Consider the following 15,573-nt stretch of genomic DNA (forward strand, 5'->3'; position numbering starts at 1 on the left):
TCACTTCAGTTTCATAAATTTCAACTTAGTTGAAACAACAAACAAAAGCAATATATTTTGTAAATGTATATTTTGCTTTCAACTAATAAGTTTATATTATCTAAGAACTGGAGAATGTTCAGATTGTTACACAAAAATAAGCAACAGAGCTACAAAATTGCATTGTTTTATACTTTCTCACTCAGATTTTAATTTATTAGTCTCCCAGTAGCACAGTGCTATGTCTGCAGACTCACATCACTAAAAACTGGGTTTTAATACCCGTGGTGGTCAGAGCACAGATAGCCCATTGTGTAGCTTTGTGCTTAAATCCAAACAATCAATCAATATAATTTAATGTATTAATTGTGGATGCTTAATCATACTCGTTTGAAGGCAAATACATCAAACTATACTATGTAATTAAGTACATGTGGATTGATGTATGCATAACAATGTAAACAACTATACACATGCCAAGTTTGGTTGCCACACATCTTACTTTTCATAACCCACAAAAAGAGATTTATGAAGAAAGATGGTATATGTATATCATGGGTAAATGTTTTTAAATATTAATTAAAGCACAACTGGAAGATATTGGCTAATCTAAAGTCAACATAGTGTTTAAAATGTTTTTTGAAAATTTGCAAAACTACAGTCAACAAAGTTTTGATACATGATATGGGTTGTGTAACATAAAACCTTCGTTGAGCTAAAATCTCCAACTACATTTCTAAAGCAGTTTGCATATTTAAAAGAATACTAATGTTCTTTCAATATAAGATAAAACTCAGCAAGTGGTCTTCTCATCACTCTCAAATATCATTATAGAATTACATGGGAAACATTATTCACACTTCCTTACACAAACGTTGCTTAATAAAAGTCTGTACAAAAAAAGTGACAAATTGATTCTTAGAGATGTATAGTTTATTTACAAGTTTCTGCTACAAAATAACATAATTACAAGTTCAAAAACAAACTTCTGAGTGGCACATATTGCAACACACAAAAATGCAAAAACTATTCTACACACAAAATAAATAAACTTCATGGTATAGCTCAAGTACAGTTCATCCTGGTCATACTTGTACTTTGATGGGACAGTCTTTTATATCTTGTGTCCTAAACTCACTCACTCACATGCCATGTACAACTCAGATAAAAATGCTGTCTAACAAAGAGGAAAAACCATATTTCTATTTCAGAATATGTATGTAGAAACTTGCATAAAGTCTGATAATTCTTCCAAATAACAATTTAGAATTTATTTAGTAAAAATATTGCATTTCAATATTACTGGAGTGTAAAACAATCATAATTTAAAAATTTCCTTTAAGCTATCATAAGTGTAAACTTTACTTTTTGTGGAAATGTTTAAAGTTTAAAATAATGCACAAGAATGAAAAACCAAAACAAGTTTATCCACTTAAATGCAACAAAAAATCTGCATTTGGGGAAATATTAATTTTGTTGCTGTGTCATTACTCTAATAATCACACAATTAATACTTCATAAAGCAAATGAAGAAACACCATGTGCATGTGTCCAGAACAAAGATTAAAAAAGTTTACAAGTTTTGTGTAAATGTTTTAAAACTTTAGATATTGAAATTTCTCTATTCATTCATGCAATTTAACTGAGAATCCTCATTCAGACAATGACATGAAGGAAGTTTATAATGTTAATTTCACTACATTCTTCTCTATCAAAAATCTATTAGTCTCACCTGGGTGCTTGTCTGACTAATATCTCAGAAAATACATTTAATCTATTGAATATGTAACAGATAATATTACAACTAAACCTACAAGATTACCACATGCAATGTTTACTGTAGACAGTACATGGCAGTAGCTGTTGGGATGTTGTTAATTAAAACACATAAATGTGCTCTTTTGACAACTATTGCATTATTCATTTGCCTTTTTTTGGATTAGGTCTGGTGTATGAAATATTGCTAATGCTTTTGGGTGCTATTAACACAGACGTTTTTCTTTTCACAGTTATAACTTTTGTAATTTATTGACAAATGATATGAATTTTATTGTTTAAATATGTAGTTAGTTTTTCATTGTTAAAACATATGATTGGTAACAGATTTTAGCTTTGAATTTGACACTAGATATCTTGTACACAAGTACAATTCATGAACAATTGCAACTAAATACATATTACACAAAATACAAAACAAAAACGATAAGATGTAAAATGCACTTTGTATGTTGAATTATTTATCCGTGTTTTTAGTTTTCATACTTTAGATACTTAAAAAAGTCAGCCAAAAACAAAATTGCTTATAAAAGAACTAACACTGGGCCAGATTTAGTAGATAAAGGAGGTTTTTCATCAAAATTGTAGTCATTCTTATTTAAAATTGGCATTACAATTAATAGAAGTATGTAAATTTGTATTTTTACAGTAAAATCAGTTCATTTAAATCCCCTTTTTAATGTTTCTCTATTATTAATTTTCATTTCGTATTTATACAGGTATTATGTATTATTAAAGTGGATAGGTGACCTCAGAGCACCCACTACTTTATACCACATGGAGGGTAGAGATTGGCTCAAGATTGTGCACAGTCTCCTCTGTATAAAAGTAACTCTGCTTATAAACAAGATGTTTTTGCAAGCAAATAAAACTTGTTTATAAGTAGAGTCAATTGTATTTTGCAGTAATTTTATGTCTTCACAACTTAGACAAGTTGTTTGATGCAATTTAACCTTCAAAATTCCAGATAAGTTAAATTTGAAATAATCTGTAAAGAGTACTCCCCTCCATCTTTGTTTGTTCTATAAAGTCTCATGCTTATATTGTGGTATGTTCACGTTAAACTGAATTAACTTTAACGGTATGCAGTGAAGTATACATATGAAATCTAACTCTACATTTAGAAATTGTATGTTTTGACCACATATACTCTTAATGTTATGTACAGAAATGGCATTTGGTCTATACATTATGAAATGTCACTTGAACCACTAATACTAAAGTAGTATACAGATAGTATCTCTTGTGCCAACTCAGCTTTAAAATAAACATTGTAACTTGAGTTACTACATATTGCAGTTATTTATGTATAATGTCTCTTGACAAGGTTACTATTCTTAATTTTATTAACTCACATACAGGCAAACAGCAGTCTGTTTTTTTACTGACATCATTAATAAATAAGAAACAACAAAATAAATTAGAAAACAAGACAGTTTCATTTACTTTTTTAAAGTTTCTATCTACTTATAGATGTATAGAAGTACCATTTATTAAAACTGTGAACTCAGTAATTATGCTGTTCAGTGCTGAGAAAATAAGAATTATATATGCAACTGTCTTTCTTGCAGCTGCTTGCAGAAGTGCATCTTTAGAAATAGACAAAGACAGAAAACAAGAAATTTAATAAAGTGATGGTTAGAATAGGTATACTTTTTTGAAGCTAACTGGAGACACTGCAGAGCAATAAAAACTATACTCTTCTTTACTCTAATCCAAAATCATGGGCATTTTTTTTCCCATTTACAGGTTTAAAGACAGCATTAAAATGATTTTTTTTATTCTCAATAAATTTACATATAGATGGCAATCCTGCTCTTATGTCAACTAACCTATGCAGTAAACAGTGTCATTACCTACTGCAGCAATATATAGACTGAATCTCTTGTTTCAACTGAACTTAGCAGTAGATAACCTGACTAGTCACTCCAATAACATACAGATAATATTTCATGTCAAATAATGTGCAGTAGACAACATAACCTGTTTCAGCTTATCTGTTCGTTACATGTGTAGATTTTGATAACATTATTTTTCCTGTTTATTTTACAATCACATGTATGTAAAAATGCAATAACTTCATTTGTGCTGATATCGTATAGTAAATTTGTTTACTAATCTGTGTCAATTTTTCATAAACTGAAAAATGTATTCTGATCAGCATCGTAACCATAATAATGTTAGGTTCCATTGGTGTAACAGGCAGTAAATATAATACATTTTGTTTATAAAGAGGTGACTCATAGAAATAAGAGCCACATTAATGTGCAAATGTTTAAAGAATGTTTAAAAGGCACATTTACAATTTACTACTAACTCAACACCCACTCTCAGTCTACTTTCCTTGCTTATTTGCTGATATTTTCAATAGTCACACCCCTATAAACCAGATAAATGCCAAGACATTTATGATAAATTCATTCATAAATCCTATGGTTTGCAGCAGAGGTAAACTGGGAAAAAACTCCAATATTCACTGACTACTTTATATAAGGTTATTAAAGTTGTTACTTGTATTCAGTGGGAGCAAAGACATAACAATCAAAGTGGTTACTTGTTAGACCAAGCTTTAAAGAGAAGATGCATGTCATGCAGTAATCAATGGATTAAACTGGACCACTCTAGGTGGTAATAATGAGCATGAAAAGTTTCAAATTTCTGTAAAAGTGATGAAATAATGTAATTTTTGAAAAACTTTACCAAGGCCATAAAATCATCCAAACTCTTTTATTATGTGTCAAAAATAATCTGTTCATTAATTTCTCTTCTCACCTTATTTACCTTTTTTTATACCACGATGCCAAAAACAAAATGATAAAATTACCATACACTGACTACTGCTTAACAAGATGACTGTTTCTGATCCATTTTTAACACACTAGAAACCATATAAGCAAACTTAGAGTATTTAAAAGATATTTTAGCTCACTACACAGATAAGAATTAGGAATACTAAACAAATATATGATTTGTCTGAGAGAATCATAAATGCTGAATTGAATAAACACACTGAAGTAAACTGCCTACATACAGGAATCCAAAATAAATTAATGGCTCATTTTGAAAATCTTAAATATTAATGTGAAAAAATATATTGAAATAAACTGCTTACATACCAGAATCTAAACATAATTAATGACTCACCTTGAGAATCCTAAATACTGAATCCTAAATAACTACACTAATATAAGTTGACTACATACCAGAATTCAAACTTAATTAATGACTCACCATAAAGTAAAAGGTTGTCTAACTAAAGATGACATGTTCAGCACGTCCAACTGATTACATGTGGACTGGGAGAAATTGTACCAGAAATGGTAGTTTGAACCTTTCCAGCAAGAGCACGTGGAGGGACTGGACTGGGCGTAAGAGGTATAGCCTTCATATAGTCCGCCATCAACAAAGTTATCTCAAAAATCTAAAGGAGAAGTATTACTTATTTGTTTGTTAGCAGATATCTTCAATCCAAGAAAGATTAATTTCTATGAAAAGGATATCAACACTAAAAACATTAAGTTTGTAATGTGATTTAAATCATGAATGAAGTTTACAGTTGCAGCTGATTAAGTAAGAGTTTAAGAATACCAAGTATCTATTCTGAATTGTAAAAAAAAACTGCTTTAGCATTCAATAGAAATGCTCAGTGAAATTAAAAGTATTATATAAATTAATACATATGCATAATACAAGGTTTTATGTGTGTGTATGTCTGAATATATCCAATTCTTTCTATTTAGACTTTTAATATAACATTAGTTCTAACATACAACACCTGTGTTATTAGAAAGTTTTTTACCATATTTTTAAAATGGCTAATATAAAATTTATATTCTTTTTTTTCAGTTATATCTTCTTTTTGGTCTAATAAAATTTTAGACCAACACATATTTATCATCAGTTTAGCGCATCTCAAACTTTCTTGGTTCACAGTGCCCTTAGTATCTCACAAATTTTTCTGCAATGTCCCTAAGAAAAAGGAAAAACCTAACAGTTCTGTTTATTAAGTAGTTAAATGCAGACAACTTAATACTTAATAAGTATTTATGTCCTAACAACTTAGTAACCTTTTGAAAGAATAATACATGTAAATTGAAAGTTAAAACAATATTTTTATTTCATTTTTAAATAAACACAATTACTTATGGGATTGTGTGCTTGTTGAGCACTGCACAGCTTCTCAAATCTAAAAATCAGATTGGATATCATCACCCTTATTTCCTGTTCCACATCGATTTTTGCATGATATTTGCTCTTAATCACAGCAACTGAAAAAAAAACAGTGTTGCAAAGATATGACATCACAAATAAAATTAGGATTTGTTGAGCTTTAGCACTTAGTAACGGATATTCATCTTTTACTGATATCCAAAACTCAGTTAATTCCATGCTGCCAAATTTTGTTTTTAATGTCTTTTCATAAGAGAGCTCTAAGATTTTCTTCTACTGCAAAGGTAAATTCAGATGGGGCCTTAGCTTGAATGAGTCTTGGATCCATGCAAACTTCTCCATATCTTCTAGAAATTAATTTTCAAACCAGTCACTGAACTGTGTTAGGTGCTCCTCAAAAATAGATTTTAAATCGTGGGTCAAATCAATTTCACTGGATGTAACAAGTAGCTGCAATAGGGGGAAACAGTCTTTGCCATCATCTTCATTCATTTTTCTTCTCCATAGTAGTAACTTTTTTCAGAAGGCTGAAACCTTCTCTGCGAGTTTCAGAATGCGTGTTGCTTCCCTGCAGAGAGAGATTCAACACATTCAATTTCTCGAAGAGATTACACAAGTATGCTAATCGTTACTATCTGTCACCTCATCTCCTGTGACACAAATTCCTTCCTTTTCATTTTTTCAATTAGCTGATTGTTGATGTCTTCAGCATGTGTTGGATTCTAAGACTGATAGTACCATTGGATAAAGGCACCTATGAAAGCAGTCTTCCTGCAGATTCACCAACGTAATGTTCACCTTATCCTCTGCAGCCAGTAAAATCAGTTCTTTTGCAATGGTGTGAGGCTGGTGTTTCAAAAATGTACCATTTAGCTCTTTCAATTCTTTTAACTTTCTGGTAAAATAATCACAGGATTTACTAGCCATGTTAGGATGACTGGTCTCTAAGTGGTGGTTTAGTTTATTTGGATTGGTTGGATGGTTGGTTGATTTGATGTTTTATGGCAAAAAGCAGTTAGGCTATCTGTGCCAAACATCCAGTAAAATTAAAGTAAAATTAGGTAATTTATAAAAGGATATTAAGGTAAAATAAAACAAACTTAAAAAAGAGCATAAAACCAATGTTTACATCTAGTCTACAGCATTAAGAGAAAAACTACAGTAATACAAGTTGTAGAGGACTTTCTATAGCGTAACTGTAATTGTCATAACTTGCAAGATTAACAGGTAAGTACAAAAACCACCATCAATCACCTGAAGTTGGCCTTTCCAGTCCTGGTTCTGAGTTATTTGATGTTAAGGCCATTTTTAAAAAGTAAAATAACAGTTTCAAAAGACTTGTAGCAAAATTTTAATAATAACTCGTCAGGTGACTAACAGGTAATTTGAACAGCAGTGTTAGCCACCTGAAGTTGGTCTTTCCAGTCCTAGTTTCGAGTTTTTGACTTTATGGCCATTTTCTAATTTCAAATCGAACTAGATTAACTGTGATTGTTAAAAGGGTATCTCATTAAAAAAGGTCTAATGTATAAATTAAAAAAACTTATATGGCATTAAAAAGATTGATGGCCTTTAGAAAACTAAAAACATTTCCACGGTGGACAGTGTCATCATCACCAATAACACTGTCTAACATTATGGACAAACCTTGGGACAGAATACGGTTAAAATGGCACTGTCGACGAGAGTCATAACAATGACAAGAAAGTAAAATGTGGTTTACTGTGACCTGAGTACCAAACAGACTACACATTGGTGCATCAGTTCCAGATAAAAGAAAATGATGAGTTAAAAAACTATGACTAATGCATAATTTAGTTAGAACAACTTCCTCCATCTGATCGTTATGGAAGCAAGATGGCCAAAGTCCAATATAGGGTTTTATTTGGAAAAGCTTATTGTTATATTGCTCATTCCAAGTTGACTGCCAACTGGCACGGAGCCGAGCCTTGAATGCAAATCCATAGTCCATGTATGGAACAGGCACAGTGGTGATAATGCCAGTGCAGATAGATTTAGCTGCAGCATTGGTGAGCTCATTATCACAAATACCAATATGCCCCAGTCTCCAGAAAAAACTGGATAGAAGTTGATGTTAAAGATAATTGGGCCAGTCGGTTTTGAATATCGGCAAGAACAGGGTGTGAACTAATGTGAAGCAATTCCAGGGCTAGTAGAGAACAAAGCGAGTCAATATAAGTAGTGCAGTACACATACTGTTTAGCTTCTGTGAGATCCAGGGCAAGAGAAATGGTGTACAGTTCAGCAGTGAACACAGAAGCTGCAGAGGGGATTCTGCATGCAACCACTGAACCACAACAAACCATGGCAGAGCTCACACAGTCACCTGATTTTGAACCATCTGTATAAATAAGAGTGGACAATGGTTCAAAAGATGTTCAGCAAATAACAGACAGTATTTCCAATTGGGAGTGTCTGCTTTTCTCAGGTGACTTAAAGATAGGTCTCATTTGAGGACTGTAAGAAGCCACGGTGGGATGGGCTGACCAGTGGATACAGCAATGTTATCCAAGGACAGATCTAATTCCTCCAACTATGCCTGAATACGAAGGTCAAAAGGAACAATGGCAGACCATCTGTTCTGAAAAAGTATGGCCCACCAAGGAAGGAAAACACAATCCCAGGTGGGATGCTTTGGTAAGAAACAAAGTTTCAAAGCATACAGTAAAGACAATTGCAAACGGCAGAGGTGCAAAGAAGATTCATGAGACTCTGAACTGTGTAAGCTCTGAACTGGGGAAGTGCGGAAAGCCGAGTCCAGAGCCAAAGTCCTGGCAGAGCCATAAACCAGCAATCTATAGTCGAGTTTCAAATGAATAAGAGCATGATATATCTTTAGCATAGAACATCGATCCACTCTCCAGATGATGGAAGAGAGTACACGGAGGATGTTCAGTGCTCTTGTACATTTCACCTGTAGATGCTTGATGTGCAGTATAAAGGTCAGCTTATAGTCAAAGATAAGCCCCAAGAACTTTGTCTCAGGGACCACAGGCAGCACAGCTTCACTGATACAGAGTTCAGGATCAGGGTGAATACCCTGTCAGTGGCAAAAGTGCATGCAAATGGTTTTAGAGAGAGAAAAGTTATAGCCGTTTGCCTCAGTCCACTTCAGTAAACAATTGAGGGCAGTCTGTAGCCTGCCCTGAGATGGGTGTTGAAGTAGAGTCATCAACCTCTTTAACCATGGAGGTCAAAAGATTTTTCATTTGTTTTGAGAAAGATTCTTTTGGAGGCACAGAGAGATCCGTCTGCACTCCCACAGTAGTAGTGGAATGAAGTGCAGCAGCTTATGTCCGAGATGAAGTGGTGGACAGCAACTTGCGAGCCTCAGGAAAAGTGATGTTAGGAATCGTTTTTAAAAATTGCACCTCTTTTTCTTCCAAACATTTAGGGCAAGAACAAAAGTAGAACAGGTGAGAGCCATTGCAACTGATGCAATGAGGGTCCATTTCACACTCATAGGCATCATGGTCCTTTCCACAAGAAAGAGCACACGTCAAGGAACAAGGACATATCGTCTTTGAGTGACCGATCCACTGGCACTGGAAACATCTGAGAGGGTTTGGAATGTATGGCTGTACTCTGTAATTAAGATAACCTGCCTTGATGGTGGCAGGTGGATGTGGTGATATAAATGTCAGAATGAGGACATTGATCAGCATCATAATTCCATCTTTGCAAGTAGAGATACGCATCACTGCAGAAAGTCCTTGGGTGGAGAAACCAGCAAGAATCTCAGACTCTGGGATGGTCTTCAAATCCCTCTCAACAATAACTCCTCATGACGAATTCAAAGTAGCATGAGATTTAACCTCAATAGGTATATCCACAATTACCTTTGAATGCAAGAGGAGGTCAGTGTGTTGACATATGGATGTTTCCACCAATATGTCACTAGATCAAAGCTTCTTTACTGACTTTGGAAAGCCAGCAAGTCTTTCTAGTCCCTTCTGAATGAAAAAGGGAGACATTTGCCCTAAAGGTTTGTCTGAAAGTGAATGCAATATAAGAAAATGAGGTACAACAGGTGGTACAGATCGTGAGGATTGCTGCTCAGAATCTTCAAGACGTGGTTGTTTACCTATAGACTGTTTTTCACTATTTTATTAAGATATTTAATTGGAGTATCCATAATGAAAAAAGGAAAATTTTGGTGCCCACTGACCCCACCCATCATGGAGTCCTACAAGGGGATGCACTACAATATCAAACAAGGACACTGAAGCAATGCCAGGGTTTCATGAGCACTATACTCAAACACCAGTATCAGATACAATGTCCACAACACCTGTTGAGAATATCTAACACTGGTACTGGGTTGATCCTAGCCTAAGTGGACCAGCTGATTGACTCAAGGGAAGCCACCCATGTACAGGAATTCAAGGCCAAAGTGGTGTGTTAGGGTTGGACCCCTCAACCACCAGAAGCATTAATTGGTGTACACGTAACGAAATTTAGTCATTTGTGTTCAAGCATTAGTGTTGTCAACATCTCCCACTGACATCTCCTGTGTTACATTGGGTAAAAACATGGAAAAGGCTAAAAGTTGACAGAGTTTGAATGTGGTAGAATTGTCGAGCTGCAAAAGCAAGGTCTATCTCAATGTGCCATCACTGGTGAAATTGGACATAGTAACACTGTTGTTGCAAACTTCTTAAAAGACCATGAGGGATACGGAACAAGATTTTCAAGTAGTTGGCCAAAGAAAATTGTGCTGGCATTGAGCAGGAGGATTCGACTGGTTGTCTGGCAAGACACCACCTGATCATTGAACCAGATTAAGGCCTTTATGGATGAAGAATGCAGCTCAAAAACAATAAGACGGCATCTACAAAAGAAAGACTTTAAAAACCGTAAACATCTTCAAAGGCCATGCCTCCTTCCATTCTCTACAGGACACAGTGAAGGAGGTTCCATCATAACCTGGGGTGCTTTCTCCTTCCATGGAACAATGGAGCTTCAGGTTATACAGAGGCATCAAACAGCAGCTGGCTGCACTGGCATGTTGGAGAGAGCATCCTTATTGACTGAAGGCCCTCACTTGTGTGGAAATGACTGGATCTTTCAGAAGAACAATGCTGTAATCCACAATGCCTGCAGGACAAAGGACTCTTTCATGGCAAATAACGTCATTCTTTTGGACCTTCCAGTTTGTTCGCCTGAACTGAACTTCATTGAAAATGTTTGGGGGTGGAAGGCAAGGGAAGTCTATAGAAATAGACGTCAATTCCAAACAGTGCATGATCTTCATGAAGCCATCTTCACCACTTGGAATAACATTCCAGCCAGCCTTCTGCAAACACTTATATTGACTATGCCAAAGTGAATGTTTGAAGATATTCACAATGACTGCCGTGCAACTCACTACTGAGACCTCTTGTTGGGCATTTTTACCCTATTTAGGACTTCTTTTTGGTATGGTCTTAAACTTTAGACCAGCTAGTATTTAGGCTAATTTCATAGTGTTCACATTTTCCCTATTAAATGTTAAAAAAGTTTTTTATTTTTATTTTTCCTTTTCTTATTTTCATCTTTCAAAGCTCTACTCAAATAAAGTGGTTGAGTCTAACAATGCAAGATGTATATTTTTTCTTTATGTTCATTGGCCTTAATATTTTGGCCAGTAGTGTACAAGTAAAATAATTCAGCACCCCTTTCACCACAAATTATACATATGATGAAAATCTGTATTTAACCTCATAATTCAAAATCTTCCAGTCTCTCCCCCAGAAAAAATAAATGATGATGATTTCAATATCCTCATAGATTATCATCCTAAAAAACTAACTTAAAAATATATCATCTTATTAGATTATTTTTATAAGAATAATTTAAAATACTAAACTGATACTTTCTATTCAAGAATGTGATTTTCTTCATACTTCTACACAATAAAGAAATAAGAAAAGAAAAATTACTCATTGTTTAGTTTCCTTGATCAGTAAGATTATTTATTTTAGAGTCTAGCATCTGAAAGAATGTGTTAAAAATATACATTTTCAGTACTTACTTTGGTCAACTCACAATACCTTACAAACATATAGAAAAAAAATATATTAATTGAAAACTGAGGGAGCTGATAGCCTATGAAACATTTACAAAGATTGTACTTCTCTTTTCAGGGTGAAGTTCACCCTTGAAGATAAAAATTAATATTTTGCTTAAAGTACCCATTTCTTTTTTTGAGATGGGTTTATTCTTTGTAGTTCAACAGCTTGAAGTAACAACTTAATCAGCACATTCCACTGTCATTTTCTCCAATCAATGATTTGACTTTTCACATATCACAAAACACTTGAAAAATAATTCAACTTGTTATTAGTCACTGTTGGGAGTTAATAATTTGATTTTTCATGGTACAGTTTCTTCATGGTACAGTATATTTGAAGATATAGCACCAGTTCTATTTTTTTACTTTGTCACTTTCAATAAATAATTTGACTCTCTATACACTTTGTCACTTTAAATGAATAATTTTACTCTATTCATACATATTCACATGCAATGGGTAATTTCACTACTTTTACACTTTTTAATATTTAATGGATAATTTCACTTCACACATTTTCATGTACAATGGATAACTTTACACTCATTATATAATTGTATATGAAAATTCTGAACATATTGGGATGGACAGATTTCCCAGTTAATTTAAAGGTGAATTTCTTTTACAAATACTTCAACAGGCTTCCATTGTCATAGCTGGAGAGAGGGGGTACTAACAGGTAAGATAAACAATTAAAGAAAATATACATTTACTACCATAATAGCTCATAATAAATCAAAATACTCAAAGTTTGTTCTTTTCAAATTTATTTCTTCTTAGAATCTCAGATTAATATAATTATTCTAAAAATATAAGTAAAATATCATTATGAGACCTTTCTGAAAACTAAAAATTTGGGAAATTGTTACCATATTTTATTATCTACAGCCAAATAAACTCCCATACTTTATCATATATTTCTCATCATATTTTAATTTTAGTTGTTTTATTTTTGCTAAAAGTTTACACTTTAATAAATTTGTCCAAACTTACTACTGGTGGGTAAAAATAAAAACAACCACCCAAACAGCATTACTTCTCTTCAAATACCAACTGAATTCTTAAAAAACTGCTCTAATTTACTAAAAACACCAAACTGCTTTTCACATAAATTGTAGAAATCTTCCCTCCAAATACCACATTCATTATTTAAAATACATTATTACACATGGAACTCTTAGTAAACAAAATATTAATTCTTTCAGCATACCATATCAATGGAGTAGAAAGAAGTTGCAAAGTAGGGGTACTTAGCTGGGCATGAAGATCTTACAATGAGAGATTGAAAGTATGAGAAGACAGCTCAGACTAGGGAGGTCTAAAAATTAATATAATAATGTACATTTGCTATGTAAGTCAAATACGTAAAAGTAAGTTTTAAAAACAATAGTAATTTCTTTTATGTACTGCATTTGACCACACCCAAATTTCTCATTGATTAATTTGTTGAAATCTTGTTTAGAGGAATTTAGATTTGAGGGTAGGCTGGTAGAGATTTTGACGAGTAATCAAATTTAATTGGGTACATGTGTACTTCACACTTGGTAATGCTGGCACACAAAAATATAGCTAATAAAAAAGAAACTAAAAAAATCTCATAGTTTAATTTCCTCTAATCTTGCCAAAAGTAATTTCAAGTGCCATGGCAACTGAGGATTCCCTCTTGTTTTTATATATAACAAGAAAGAAAATCATACCTTAGGTTTAGGCATACAGAATAAAAACCTTTCTGTTGTGGAAGTTTCACTGAAACTGTCAGTACCAAAGTTACATGTAACAATCATGAAGTCTTCTCGACATCCACCAAATGTTGTCACCAATGAATAAGGATACCGGAGCTTTAGTTTCTGAAAAGAATGAAACACAAAGTAAGAAATATTTTAACACACTACCAGTTTGTAGACAGAATATGCTTGGGTATGATGAAACAACTGTTGTAATGCAATAATGGAATATAATGAAAAACCCAATATCAAAGTTGGTATCAATACTATGTAATTTTCATAAACCGAAATAATGTAAATAAACGTGTAATTTTCCATAACATTAAAAAAAACTATTCATATAAATTTTGACATCTAAAACTTGTGATATTAAAATGAAGCAACAATGAGATATTTAATTTTTTTCATCCATTATTATCAAAATATTTTTATTCTTGAGGAATAACTATTTAATACTAAAAATGTTCATTCAGATAAAACAGTTACCTATAAATATCTTTCTAGGATAATATGAAAATAAACACAGAATATACATTAAAGACTAACGTTTTTATTTTCTTCTCAAGAATAATGTTAAACATGAGTTATCCAAAAATTTTATTCATTTTCTTAAATATATTTTTGAAAATATTTTCAGACTTACAATACAGGAGGTAAAAACTCTTACTGTATTCAAAGGTCATGGTTCTTTACAAAATATGGGGTTTGATAGTACTCTACATAACCAACTTTGAACTGAGTAGGTCAAATGAACATGTTGAAAAATGTTGAGAAAGATATCTCTGAAGCTTGTACAGTATTAGCATATAATCAATTTATTTTGTAATTAAATTATCAAAATAGGCTTTAAAAAGGTATTGCATTGTTGTTTCCACCTATTTAACTACTTGCACAACAATACATTAGTGTATTGTCTGTCAGTCAGTTGGTAGACACTAAAAGGACATTATAGAAGATACATAAAATTGCAACTTGCATTACTGTAACAAAAATAAAATGTATGCATACCATGAATCCCGAGAAGAATCATTCACTCTGTAGGCTACAGCACAACATGATACATGAACTTCAAAATCAAGATATAAAAACATTTGGTACTTTTAATCTTGGTTTCATTTACTCTTGAAACACAACACTTTTGTGGATCCTAAAAATGTACATCTAATGTAACCGATGTTGGATTTCCCAGTAGACCCTATAAGCAGAGGCCTAGAGTGGCAAATTTTGAAAATGGCAATTTTTCAGAATAATAACAATGAAAGTGATGAATATCAAAAAAGTCTGTACACATGTTTCTTTTAAATTACACCTTATAAAATATATAAGGATATGGTAACAAAGTCAACAATATGTCACTGTTACTTATATTAATTGTAGCTTGTTTTGAATTTTGCACAAAGCTACTCAAGGGCTATCTGTGCATATTAATTGTAGCAGTGTTGTGCGAGTATACTTCTGGACCAGTACAAGTTCAGTGCCTGTGAGCAGTAAAATAATAACGATAAATTCCTTAGGCTATGAAGCTTTAGTTAATTTAAAAAGTGTATAGACTAAAATTTACCATGGATGTGAAGTCTAACACTGCAACACCATCTTCTCCTACTGCTAACCATACAGCCTTTGGTTCACCAATCTTTAACTGTAAAAATCAAAGTATCAAGCTATAGGGTTTTACAATATTGCATAAAAAAAGAACAACTACAAATGTATCATGGCCAATAATTTAAACAGTAAGCAAAAAAAAATGATAATTTTAATTTTTAAACAATAAGTAAACTTGATAATTAATATAACATGCAGGTTATAGTTATTTTTATTATATTAATGGCTTTCATACATAACATACCAATA

At 32.8% G+C, this 15,573-nt stretch overlaps 1 protein-coding gene across 7 annotated transcripts in view; it reads right to left on the reverse strand.

Moving 5' to 3' along the window:
• Positions 1–894: 894 nt before the first annotated feature.
• The window catches only part of LOC143225970 (uncharacterized protein CG43867-like), a 129,881-nt gene continuing 115,202 nt past the window's right edge, over positions 895–15,573 (reverse strand). For 5 of the 7 annotated variants that reach the window (XM_076456242.1, XM_076456241.1, XM_076456237.1 and 2 more), the window contains 4 exons: positions 15,284–15,361; positions 13,696–13,845; positions 4,987–5,176; positions 895–1,156 (listed from right to left, as the gene is read on the reverse strand). In XM_076456242.1, coding sequence (XP_076312357.1) covers positions 5,024–5,176; positions 13,696–13,845; positions 15,284–15,361 — 381 coding nt within the window. In that variant the 3' untranslated portion in view covers positions 895–1,156; positions 4,987–5,023. Of the gene's footprint in view, positions 1,157–3,276; positions 3,345–4,986; positions 5,177–13,695; positions 13,846–15,283; positions 15,362–15,573 lie in introns of those variants that run through there. The other 2 variants (XM_076456239.1, XM_076456240.1) reach the window with 2 other exon arrangements.

Source organism: Tachypleus tridentatus, chromosome 9, assembly GCF_004210375.1.
Source record: "Tachypleus tridentatus isolate NWPU-2018 chromosome 9, ASM421037v1, whole genome shotgun sequence".
Classification (NCBI taxonomy): Eukaryota; Metazoa; Arthropoda; class Merostomata; order Xiphosura; family Limulidae; genus Tachypleus; species Tachypleus tridentatus.